The 13,509-nt window shown below is 42.7% G+C and overlaps 1 protein-coding gene across 1 annotated transcript in view; it reads right to left on the minus strand.

Annotated features, from left to right (window-relative positions):
• The window catches only part of LOC141927937 (vascular endothelial growth factor receptor kdr-like), a 142,123-nt gene that overhangs the window by 81,043 nt on the left and 47,571 nt on the right, over positions 1-13,509 (minus strand). The window contains exon 4 of the mRNA XM_074835385.1: positions 3,228-3,355. Coding sequence (XP_074691486.1) covers positions 3,228-3,355 — 128 coding nt within the window. The remainder of the gene's footprint in view (positions 1-3,227; positions 3,356-13,509) is intronic.

Below are 13,509 nucleotides of genomic sequence, written 5' to 3' on the forward strand. Positions count from 1 at the left end.
GTAAAAGAGCAGATGACTGAAATTCACCCATTTCAGCCTATTTGCAAGCAGGTGAATGGAGGCACAGGCTGTAGGTCTGACTTTTCCAGCAGGACACGGGAAGGCTCTTTAGGACTGAGGATGTGCTGCAGGAGTGTTGAGATCACTTTTAGCTGAAAAATGAAGGGTTTGGGGAAACCTCACTCTGCCTGCAGTTGCCACATGATAACTAACTTTATTTCCACAGTGCTTCTCCCTCCTTCTTATCAGATACTGGCTTCTCAAACATGAGACAAGTTAATATTTTTCTTTTCAGAGCTACCTTGTTTTAGCTTTTGAAGCTAACCAAGAGAAGAACTGCACTAGGGACTACAAGTGGGAATTTCCCCAGTAGTTTTGCTCTTATTCTTGTTGTTACGCAGCATGCAATTTATTTTTCTGTCTCCAAACAAACTGTACTCTTGTATGGCAGTGTGCTTTAAACAAGATTCAGTTTAAATAATACCCCTGTTCCAAAGAAATATCAGCTTCAGCTGGTGCTCATACCTCTCATATGAATACACAATTGATCAGGTTGGCATTGGTTTAGGTCACTTGTTATTACATTTTCAGCACAGCCCAAAGACAAAGGAATTATGACCATGGAGCAGTGACTGGTGATGTTGCTGTGGGGAAGGAGGCACAGCAAGACAGTTGCTTTCTTTTGGAACAGCAGTTCTCTTCTGACAGTAGTAGGAAACATGGATTTCATGTAAATACTTTCAAAGTAATCAAGCTGTGGCATCTCTGTTCAAAAACATTAGGAAAATTCAGAAAAATTACAGAAAAAGATTTGAGACCTGAGGCTTAATCATGCTTTAACACCCATGAAGGTCAGAGCTGTAAATGGCAAATGCATACTGAACCAGATCAGTGAGTAAACAGATCTGACAAGACTGAAAATGCTTTTTTTGCCCAGAATTAAAATCATGTTAAGCAAAATTAAAAGTTTGAATTGTGTGTCTTAGCATGGGTTTATTAATAACAAAGATGATATGTAGCATTAGCTGGGAGCTGTTTAGTATTAGCAAGAGGTACCTTTCCCCATACATATTTAAAGGCCAGAGAGTGCAATGATTTTAAAGTATAATGGTAACATAAGGAACTTAATTTACAGTGGAAAAAAGTACTTTTTCTACAAGAATAATAAAATGTGATAAAGCTGAACTTCATGGTTTGGCAGCCCTGCTCCCTGATGGCTATGGGAAGGGGAAAGAAAAAATAACCCTACTCAGGAGGCCCTTTTCAACACTGCACACATATTAAACATCTTCATAAAATATTCAAAAATATATGTTTAAACAATCAAACCAAAAGCGTCAATGCTGCTTGAAGGAAATCACAGTGGCTTTCCTCCCTTTGAAGTTCGTTGTCTATTGGAGATTAAATTTGGAAGAAGAGGATGTTCTAAATTTGTCTGATCGCCTTATTCACCTCTCCTCCCCCATCCTTACCTCCACCCCTCTCCCGCCCCGCTTCCTCTTCGCACGGGAAGCCGCCACCTTGGCTCCACAGGGCGCTATGAAATTCCCAGACAGGGCAAAACAAGCGGTGACTTTCCATAGATGGAGCCCAGGGCTGGCAGCTTCCGAAGCCAACACACGCCTCCCAAAGCTACTCCCTTGAGTAGTGATGTCTCTCCAGCTCATGGCCTCAGAAGGGTTCCTTTAGGGAGCCTCATTCAGCATCTACATCCCTGCCCTGCAATCCAGCTGCTCTTTCTTGAAGGGGAAAAATCTTTTTGGGGACAATTTTCTTCATAATTCAAAAGGGAGATTTCAGTGGAGATTTCATTCCACCAGCAGCTTGCAGCAAGGTAAAGGACTTCAGTTTGTGTTTGAAGAAATTACCAGGAGAGAATTTAGCTGGCAAGTAGGGAGAGCAGGGCTGCCTATAAATAAGGGGATAAATGTGGAGGTCTGCTTGGTTGAGGTTCCAAGGCCACATTTAGGCTCATGTGACTGTGCCGAAGTCAGCAGCAGTACTCCAGCAATGAATTTGCTTGAAGTAGGCTAAAATAAGATGGGATGTTTCATTTTTATAGCCAAGGAGGAGAAGGTGATAACACTTATCCAGGCTAAAGTGATTAGCTATGACTGGAGAGGAGCCTTATCCATCCCTCCACCCCCCCCCTTTTTTTTAATCCCTACTGACAAAACTTAAAAATAGAGATCTGCTAAAGCAATAAGGCCAGTGCTGTCCCTCTGCACGTCTACTGGAAATTTGCCATTGGTCTCAGCAGGAGCCGGAGCACTGTCTCAGGCCTCCATGGTTTCAAGTCCTGTCTCCCAGGAGGAAGAGACATCCAACAATTAAGACATCTAACAGCTAAGAGGAGCAGAGGTTCTCAGACCCCTCTACCAGCACAGCATCAGCCTGTCTGCATGTGCTCTGCTATCACACCGTATCCAGCAGAACAATCTCATCTCTCACAGCCTCTCCAGACAGGCTGTGGAAAGGGAGCCGAGTCAGACGATGAGCTCTTGTTCCCATTAGGACAGCTCAAGCAGGCAGCCTAGCAGGGGAATGGAAAGGCACATAACCTATTAGGAAAAAGGCAGGATTGGAGCCAGGAGACCTATGTTCTGTTCCTCACTCCATGATAGGCTTCTTTATAGAGCAATTCTAAAGCCCTTTATAAGAGTGACTAGATCTCCATCAATTGAGGAAGACCCAGACCTTAAATTTCCATTTTTATTATACAAAATGGCCTTGGCCTCCACAGACCGTGCTGTAACCTTGACATTCAGATGTAACTGCTGCCAAAGGGATGCATGCTGTAGCCATTTATTCTCAAGACTGAAACTTGTTTTAAATTTATGAAATCAAGCAAAAGTGGGCAATTGTTTGAAGAGGTTCAAGGTATAAAAGAGAGAAGCTTTCATGAGGATAGCTAATAACCAGGTGTTATACAAAGACTTTTGAAAAAAATACTGCCTTGTCATCTATCTTTGCCAATTTATGGAGGAACATCAAGCCACAAGATGAGAAAAATATGTGATAAACTCAGCCTAATCCCCAAAACACTCTTGTACACAGTTCAGTAGTAATACATGGGAAGAGTAGGACTGTGCTTCTGGATATTCAGTATCTTTGCTTTTTTTTTCTGAAATTTACCTAGCTTCATACATTTTATTTTGTATATTTACTCATTGTGTTGGCAGCCCAGACCTCTGAATTGATTGAGTTTCTCTGAAACAGTCACTTACCTGGGTAAGCTTAGGTTTGATATCTGGCAAGGTAACTCGGCAAGGGATAACAATCGTTCTGTTAGCATCTAAAATGTAGATTATTTCGGGATGTTCCGGGTGAATCTCCACAAATGGATTTCTGTAGTCTGCAGGGAAAATAACATTGATTTGCAAAACTGCTCCTTTACTGATCAATGACCAGAAGGGCACTGTAATCTGAGCAGCTAACTGCCCATAGAAGGCTCACTGTAGCATGTGACAGACATCCAGTCACATCCTGCTTGTTTGCAAATGTCAGTGTCATCTAGGGATTATAACCAATGACCAAGAATCGGAATACCCCATTTCTACCCCTATTTTACCAGTTTGCCGTGTAATCTTATAAAAACTCCTTTTCTTATCCCTTCTCCATCTGTAAAAATGAAGTTAATAAATCAGCTCCACTGGTCTTCATGGCACTGGAGTAAGCTCTTCCCCAGTGCTCTGGATTTCTTTCATAGGTGATATTATACTGCAGCACCCCTGAATTCCACAGCAGTTAAGTGTTACAAAAGGTTTACAGCAGTTAAGGTAAATCTACTGAAAGAAAAAAGCTTCTTTCTGTAAGTGAGGACCTCTAGAACATGCAGAAAGCATGCAAAAAGGGAATGTAGACCCACCATATTCAAATCCAGGCAAGAATAATCTGTTTAACCTAACAGTGAAGTAAGTTGGTCACACTCTTGGGGAACTTTGGGATTTTCTGCAGATCTGCCACAATAAATCAGACAGGATATACATATACAGGAGAAATAAATTTAAAAAATGAGGTAGTTTAAATTAATAAAGCTTCTGAGTCTCACTCACTGATTTTTCATTGTATGAATACAGTGATGGTCATCAGAAAATTAAAATAATGTTTGTGAAGTCCTAAAACCTTCAAGATTTTTCTAAAAAGCATTCTTTGACTTGATATTCTTATGGCATAAAGTTTCAAATACCATTCAGCTGATGCAATACCAACTACACCACACAGTGTAGGCAGTCAGCCACTTCTGGTTTGGATTATACTGTTGACAGGAAAGGATCTGCACCCTGTACAATAGCCTCAACCCACTTATCCTTGGCATGGGATCTGCCTCCACACACTTAATTATATTTTGGAAATGGCTTCACCTAAAGCCTGGGAAATAGCTGACAGGAAAGGTTTGTGAACAATCTAGGTTGCAAAACGGTGCTCTACAGTATTCTGACAGTACTTTAAAAATGGATGTGCTATGAGGAAATTAAAGTCAGTTTTCAATAGAATGCGTAGCTACTCCCGAATGGGTTAAATTGGTAATGAATTCAGTCGGCTGGGGCTGACACATCCATCACTATGGATCTGTAGGAGGCCTTCAACAATGGCCAAACACTTTAGGGCTTTGGAAAAGGGAAACACCTATAGTGTAGGCAACCTGTTCTCCGATGTTGTATAATGAGGAAAAGTGTCCTTCTTGATGAAGAACATTAAAGTACTTCCTGAACTACCCTTGTATCCTCATGCCATGTTTCATCTCTAATTTCTGATGTAATATTAAGGAATTTGTTATAGAGAAAAAAGTAAATTACTTATTGCTGGTGGATCTAACCCCACTGTTCATCCAGAAATTGCCCAGAATGGAACGTCTCTGTGCAAATACATGTAAAACTCCACGCACTACCCAATCAAGACAGCAATGCTACTTCTAGATCTTCGGGAGGCCTCCTGCTCTCCACAGCCGAGGGGCTGGCGGCAGAGCTGGGCGAGGAGAGCAGAGCCGGTGGTGGCCCGCCGAGGAGCTGCCGCTTCAGCCGGGCTGTGCTGGACAGTTCCCCGGCGGGGCCGCGCCCGACCCCCGCCGCTACCGGGCCCGGCGCTGCGCGACGGCTTTGGCGGCGACAGGGCCAGGGGCATCGAGAGCACCCTCAGCAAGTCCGCCGGTGACACCGAGCTGTGTGGTGTGGTCGACACGCTGGAGGGAGGGGATGTGCCATCCAGAGGGACCTGGACAGACCCCCAACATAAGAAGGACATGGACCTGCTCGAGCAGGGCCAGAGGAGGCCACGAAGATGCTCAGGGGGCTGGAGCACCTCCTCTGTGAGGACAGGCTGAGAGAGTTGGGGGTGTTCAGCCTGGAGAAGAGAAGGCTCCGGGGAGACCTTAGAGCGGCCTCCCAGTGCTTAAAGGGGCTACAGGAAAGATGGGGAGGGACTCTTGATCAGGGAGTGTAGGGATAGAATGAGGGGTAACGATTTTACACTGACAGACAGTAGATGTAGATTAGATGTAAGGAAGAAATTCTTTCCTGTGAGGGTGGTGAGACACTGGCACAGGTTGCGCAGAGAAGCTGCGGCTGCCCCCTCCCTGGCAGTGTTCAAGGCCAGGTTGGACGGGGCTTTGAGCAACCTGGTCTAGTGGAAGGTGTCCCTGCCCATGGCAGGGGGGGTGGAACTAGGTGATCTTTAAGGTCCCTTCCAGCCCAAACCATTCTGATTCTATGACCTGTACCTCTGCAGGGGCAAAATACTGTCGCAGCAGTAGCCAGCACTTTTCCTGTCTTACAGCCCCTCTGTTTAGCATGCATTGGTCTGACTGCAGCACAGTGCAAGAGTATCTCCAGTAAAGGCTGCGTATAGCCTCAGCTGTGATCAGGTGCCTCTCAAACACAAAAATCAAAGCCCCAGGCTGTGTTTAAGAGCCTGAATGGTGTGATCATCTTGGTTTAGCACCAGTGTGTCAGGCCAGCTGGCCCCGATCCTTTCACCTAAATGCATGCTCTCATTTTGCATGGGGAGACTGTTGTGGCAGTTGCTCTGTGATTGAAGAAAGCCCCAGCTGAAGTGTGCTGGAGTAACACTATTCATCCCATTAATCCTTGCATTACTGTATCAGACTGCTCTCCCTCCTTCATCTGTTGGCAAAACTGGGAAAGCTCTAAAATCTCCATGAAAAGATGGCAAAACATTTCTCTAACTTCTTTACCTAGTGAGGAAAAGAATCCTGTACATGGAGTTTTAAAATTCCAAGTCTTCCTTTCTGGCTGTTGGCCATTTTGCCTACTCTCAATAAAGAGTCTAAAACTGAAACCCTCCAAAATTTCTTCTTCCCAGTACTCCATTCCTGGCAAACAGTCTTTTGCTTCAAATCAGTGGGGATCCATTTTTCAATTTAAAACAAATGTTCATCCTTTGGACCCTAGCAGGGAGCTGTGTATTCCATGCTGGAGGATCTGTAATTAAACAGTAGGTGAAGTGCTTATTTATGTTGAATTTTTCTGGGTAACAAGTGTATATGTAAGTAAGTGATGTAGCTATGCTTATTGGTGACCTGCAGAATAGTTTGAACATGGAGCGTGAGATTTGGATTTGCTCTTCCACAGCTCCATTGACAAAGGAAAACATGGAGTTGGTTTATCTCACTTGCTTTGTCTTTATTTCCCCATGACTGGTAACTCATATGGGAACAGGTCATTCATCTGGGGATATCAGTGTTCATTTCTTGACTAATGACAATAGTCTTTGCTTCAGGAATGTCATGGAAATACATAAGTGCTGTCACTTGGAATTACTTTTCAAAGAACTAGTGCAGAGCTGGAGTTCCTTTGCTCCACAACCCAAACCAGTTTCACTCACAAAAACATGAAGGGTGAAAGGCAGAGGTTGAGACCATTGCCATTTGTATTTTTGATAGCTTAATTTTAGCTCTGAGAACTGGGAATGGGATTTTTAGCAGAGAAAATGTACCACGTGCTTCATCATGATGAGACCAAATGTTGGTTGGAGCTCCTTGTGTGTATCAGGAAGGTCACATGTGTTATGATGATGTTTTACAAAAGGCACTGGGGTCACTATGCAAGTACAAGAGATGTGTGCTTAATGATCAGTAGCACGGAACATGAGGCAGTAAAACAGAAGATAAAGACCAGAAATCTAGATGGTGTCTATTATTTCTAGTAATGTCTTTTCATGTCAGCTTTTATCCCATGCCACTGATTAATTCTGAGTGGTGTTGTCTACAAAAAAGCATATACTTTGAAGTAAGGGCATTGCAAGAAACATTATGTGAGAGAAAGTAATTGCAATTAAAAAATTAGACCTGTAATCTCCTCACATGTAGGAAGTTTCCATGTACACATCTGAACTTTCTGGTTAGGCAGACACTGGTTCTAATCAAGCCTTGATCTGAGAAACCTGATCTCCGGACCACAACTTTGTAGCTTATTCCAGTCCCTAAAACTAATAGGAAATATTTAGTCAATCCAATGTCCTATGCACTTTCCCAAACAGGTCTTCTAAATTCTTCTATTGAGTCACATTACAAAAATGTGTTAAGTGTTTGTCTCTGAGCATTAGTGCTGCTTAATACCTCTGCTGTCTTGCTCTCCAGCTAAACCAGACTTGGAGGTATCAAATGCGATGACATTTTTATAGCCAATTTTAAAGCTGGTGCAAATGATGAAAGGCCTTTCTACTTAAAAGAAGACCCTGGATTATTAAAAGAAGTTCCTTAGATTAATAAAAGAAGATCCTTGGATTATTTGTTATAGGAAAAAGCAGAGAAAGTAGATTTTTGTGTATTTTCAACAAATACTGGGAGTGCAAAAAAGTGTCAGGGGAAGTGTATTCATATCTATTTCTAGTTCTATGGAGAAAAAGAGAGAACAACTGATGCGCCATGTGACAGGGGGATAGGACAAGAATATAGGGCAAGAGGAAATTTGCTGTGGAAAAAGGAGCTTCTTGATACCAAACTATTCACAAATTTGGATCAAATTTTAACTAATTGTTTTGACTGAAAAGATGGAAGCACTGGATTTAAAAATATTTGTGCCAGTATTTTTAGAGGGAATTTCAGAATAGCACTGTTTGTTTAAAAAGTAACATAAATCAAAAGAAGACAGCTAAGCAAAAGTTAAATAATCCTAAAATGTCAGAAAATATTGAATTATGCAATGATTGAAATATCTTAGTCAAAACAGAATAAAATTTCTCAAAAATATTTCCTGTTCAGGGAGAAAAAACAATTATTTAACCCCATTCTCCTCCATCATCTCTCCCTACCTCTGAGACTGACCTCCTCCAAATTTTCAGATTCACAACAGACCTAAAAATAATCTACTTTTTCAGCTGTAAATAGGACAAATACTCATCATGGTGGTACTAAACTACTGAAGAACACCTAAACGGGAAGCATGAATTTACAGTGTATGTAACAGAAGCTATATTTCATTCCTAATTGATTTTTAATAGCAGCCTGCACCTGAATTGCCATATGTCTAGCCAGTAGCTAGAATTACACTATCCCAGATCATAAACTACAATCTGAACTGGAAGCCAAAATATATAAATCTAGCCTTCTACCATCAGTATCTGAAATCTAGATAGTGTTTTAAAATCGATGTGCAATTAAGAACAGCAAAAGGCAGTTTCTGGGTTATAAAGATTAGGTTGGGAAAGGGGAGGATGGCTTGAGCTGCAATTGATTGTTAATCTCTAGTGGATGTCAGGTCTCATGGGCATTATTCTCACTCTGTTTTGAAAAAAAGAGAAAAAGGGTTTATAATTTATGGGTCCTTCTCTTTCCTACAGTAAGTGAGGTTTCTTAGAGCCCTGTGCAATAAGCAGATGGCTATAATTTGTGTTATCTCAGTGCTTTATCCAGTTTATAGCCTTAGCCTAAAGAGAGTTCTCTGTCTGCCGAAGGCCTCCTTTCCTCCCTATTTCAACCTGCAATACTGGAGCTCCTAAACAGGGTGGGATACCTGTGTGAGTTAGTGGAGCAACTCCTAAAGTGAAGATGCTAATGGGGCAGCTACTTGCAGGGCTAAACTACTACAGTTTTGACATCAGAGCTTAAACATGAGGTGAGGGCTACACTTTGAACATCAAGTGGAGAGTGGCTGGAATGAAAGGAAAAGGCAGTTGCAGGTGAAGGTCAAGCACTTACTAAATAACCCTGGGTATGTCAGTGAGGTCAGGGAGGCTTTTTTGTCTCCCTAACTGTGAAACTCTGTGCAAAAGCAAAAATAGTATCATCAAGCGCTAAAGAGTACCAGGACACAGAGCAATGGAGGAAACCCCTGTGCATCCTGCAGCCTGCTTGTGCCTTAGTCCAGCTGCTCTAAAACCCCATGTAAGCAGGAGCAAGCCCACTTGCACTGGGAAGGAGATGCTCTGAGCAAGAGCACTTTCCAGGCAGCTGGACTGTTCACTTAACAGATAAGCAAATATAAAGTGGCTCAGCTTTGGATCTTAACAAAATGACAAAGAATAAATACTGAATAGGGAACTAATCAACTGCCAGCTGATACCTTTGTTATGGTTTGTGCAGACAAAAAACTGAATCCTTCATGAAACTCCTAAGTAGTTCAGACTGACTGTGGCATGGAAAAATGATCTGCTGGAACATCGGGAGTGTCACTGCCAGCTTTACAAACACGTTCACCACCTTACGTTAATCAGCAATCAGTTAACTCCTTGTAAAAAAGTCTCCCAGAGACATAACTTCTTGAAACAAAAGGGACAGGGTCACTTTTCTTTAAAATTGATAACCTTAGCCTCAAGGAAGATCTCTAATTCCAGATGGTGTAAATCAACTGCACTCAACTGTTGCAATTTGGAGAGCTGAGGCATGGGAAATGCAGGTGCCGTCCTCTCTGCAGTTACCAACACTGAACTCCAAGAGAAAAAATTCTCACAAAGAAACACTTTATGAAAACAGGGTATTTCCCTGTAGCTTGGCACATCTGTTCCTCCTGACTTGGGAAGTTAATATGCCCTATGAATCTTACCCATAAACAGCCATCAATTCCCATAGGATAATTAAAAAGAATAATTTACTGTGGGCTGCAAAGCTCATTATATGTGAAGAAAGACAAGAGCTGTAGCACGTTAGGGACTTATCAGCTGCAGCACCAGCTCCAAGGCGAGGGAAAGGCCCCTTCCCTTCGGTCTCAGACTGGCTGTCTAGCTCTCCAGGTCAGTGGAAGTTTGCAGGAAACTGCAGCCAGGCCAGGGTGTTACTGTTTACCCAGCACGGCTCAAGAGGGAACACAAACAGCAAAGTGAAGGAAGCAGAGGCAGCGGGACAGTGGAGGGGAAGGGGACCGGCTGTCCAGCCACAGGGACAGAGCCAGGCAGAAAAATCAAGTACGCACACAAAAGCAACTCAAAGGTCAAGTGCCTACAAGAACATTGTTTACCTTCAGACAGTGAAGCCCTTCATGTTTAGATTCTCTTTTGTCTAGGTGGAGATTAATTGCTGCTTGAGATGAGTTTAGGGAGGGTCCCTTTTAACTCAGTGGTGTAATAGCAATTGCCTGGGGAATGTGCAGTTCTCTCTTCAAGCCTCCCCAGTGACAGCATGCGAACACAGATATGGGACTCCTTCGCCTCGCGGTGACATCTGTTCTTTTGTTTAGTGTTATCTGTAATGTAGGTGACTATCTACCAGGAAGTGGTGGAGGTCTGTAATTATGTCATGCTCACTTGCCATTTGAATCCCACTCTCCAAAGGCACTCATGGGTCCTGTCTTGCCAGCTGATGAAGCTAAGGGACTTAAAAGCCCTCAGCATTATACCCCAGGAGCTCAGCATGTTGTAGTCTCTGGCTCTCCTACAACTCTTTACTTTTCAGCATTGTATCACCTGCCTGCGTGTTTGAAACATCCTCCTGAGACAGGATTTTGTACAGGATTTTGGGTGCTTTTCATTGCTGCTCATACACTGTGATGGCAATTTGTCTCATGATATTTGTATTATACTAAAGCTGTGGAGATAACATCACCTCTCCCTTCAGATACTATCCATCAGCCCACAGAGATGATAAGCACTAAATGGCCTTTGAGGACAGTCATCCTTGGCTATGTATGTCTGTGAAATTCCTGAACATTCTCATTTTGCTTCTTACTTTGTTCCTTCTAAAGATGATTCTCTCACCCTCACTATTTATTTTCTTCATTCTGTCATACCTTGGCTGGGAAGCCTGAGCAGAGTTTCACGGGTTCTTTAAATTCACATTTTGACATAATCCCCATGAAGTTTGTCTTCATCAAGGTCAAAAACACTGAGAGGAGGTTTATAATCTGTTCTTTATGTTAACAGGATGATTAACAGTTAAGTGACACCTTGGTCAGAGTATTTTGGGAAGCTGTACAAGGCAATTGCCTAGTCTGCTGTATTTCTCCTGGTAACCCATCAAAGTTTCTTCTAGGTACAGGAGTAACTTCTATAAAGTCACTTGTTTAGAAACTGGATCTTTGAAAATAAAGGACTTTTCAGGTTGGCAGGCCAATGAAAAGAACTGGTGGTGGAATGTTTAGATTAAACAGAAAACAGAATATTTTATCTTTAGGCAAAACAAAAGTGACTGCAAAACCCCCAGAAGACATTCTGAGTCAACATGAAGCATTCTGTTTTGGTCAAATGAAATACATTCTTCCCCCAGAGATTACTGTTACAAACACAGGAATATTTGTAGAGAAAATTATTACTTTAAAAAGTGTTACTTCAAAAATTGTGGAACCAGAATGCTTCTCATTGCCAAACAAATAAAAGCCAACATGTAAGGATTTGTTTAAAAAAAAAATGTCTCCATACTTCGGCTGAAATTACGTTTCAAGCATCAGAAGAATTCATAAATTCTGACTCCCACAACACTAGATTTTAGGAAGGCATAGACTTTGTAGAAAATTTTGACCAGCTTTACCTGAAGTCCCATCATTAAGAACAGGTCTCGTACATTAACTGCTGCCAGCCACAGACTTTGAGTGAAGTTCAGCAACTAGCAGTTACTGAATGGATAAGAAATGGGAAGGAAGAAGTGGGGGAAATGTGTGTGTGATTTTGGCTGCCAGACCTTCATTTAGAAGGAAAGGATCATTACCTCTTCCTGCTGGGATGTCAAGTGCTGTCACTGACTTACTGCCAGGAACTTATGCTGCTCGCTCACCATCATATCTTATAAGGCTCCTCCACTTAAAAGTGACGCTTTAGGATATGATTTGAAGATACAGAAGGTCTTGATTCAGAATGGAAAGCATCTTAGTTTTCCTTTGGATCCAGCCCTTAATACTTGAGGAACAAAAGAGAGGGTCCTGCACAGCGACATAGCCTATATTCCCATGTCATGTGGTCCTAAACACTGTTAGCTAGGATATGGTGCCAAACCCTTCCACCAGTCTGTGCGAGACAGCCAGCTTATCTGCATGGCTCCATGCTGAGCAGACAGGACAGCATTTGCCTATCTCAGCTTGCTGAGTGTCTGACAGCAAGTGTAGCTGTCTCGGTGTCTCCAGCATGAAAGAAAGAAGAAATGCAGCTCCAACTCTGTTCTCACTGGTAATATCTTCTGGAAAGCAAGCCAAAGCCCAAGTCAGGGCTGTCACCCTGGCCCTACGTTTCTGCTTCTCACATTTGGATTATCTCTGTGAACTGTCAAGAGAATTTAGGAGGCAGAAATCAGCTTCAAAGAACATCAGAACCAAAATATGATCTCATGTGAGGGGTGCTTTCATGCTCCTTCCATCCTCTTTAGATTTCCCTTGGTGGGGAAGGGATGAAAAAAATGGGGCTTCACATCTCTGGGCTGTACAGTTTGATAAAGAAGAGACAGTGGTTGATGGACACTCTGCCCTGATGCAGTACTTGTACCACCTCTCCTCCTCATTCTTTGCAATAGCAAGGGAGAGCTCATACCTTCCTTGGGGATGCCTTGCTGCTGGAGCTGACAAGCAGTGAGATGCATGCTCTGACAGGGCAAGCTGCTTGGATGCATCCCCCTTTTTCCTTCAGATAAACAGGACTTGTGCTCCCATATAAAAGTCTGTCTTGCTTCAAATTTGATTTCCAGTTCTTGTGCTCTGGAATCCTGGCAGGACTGTACTATGGCTCAAGCCTGCAGTGCTGCCTGAAGTGCTGGTGCTTCATGGTGTCCATATGAACTTTGAAAGGAGCCAGAACTCAAATTCTCTGCAGGGGTATCTTCTGTTACACTGTAAACAAATTACTCCCTCAATCCTGCCATGTTCCTAACACACCGTAACACTGAGATGGTGAAACACCAGCAGCTGAATTGCTCTGTGTGGGAAGACACTTAAAATATCCACCAATCTATGTATTCAGAGAGTGAACCACATGAGGCCCAAACAGGAATTGGTGATTCTACCCCAGTGTACTTGGGCCCTTGTGTGAGAGCCAACACTGATGTATTGGGTTCACATACATCATTTTGTGCCAATTACGGTATTTTGGTCAGAGGAGGTGGGACTCCTGTGTTTCTGAAGTGTTTGAGAACCAGCC

This window comes from Strix aluco, chromosome 10 (assembly GCF_031877795.1).
Source record: "Strix aluco isolate bStrAlu1 chromosome 10, bStrAlu1.hap1, whole genome shotgun sequence".
Classification (NCBI taxonomy): domain Eukaryota; kingdom Metazoa; phylum Chordata; class Aves; order Strigiformes; family Strigidae; genus Strix; species Strix aluco.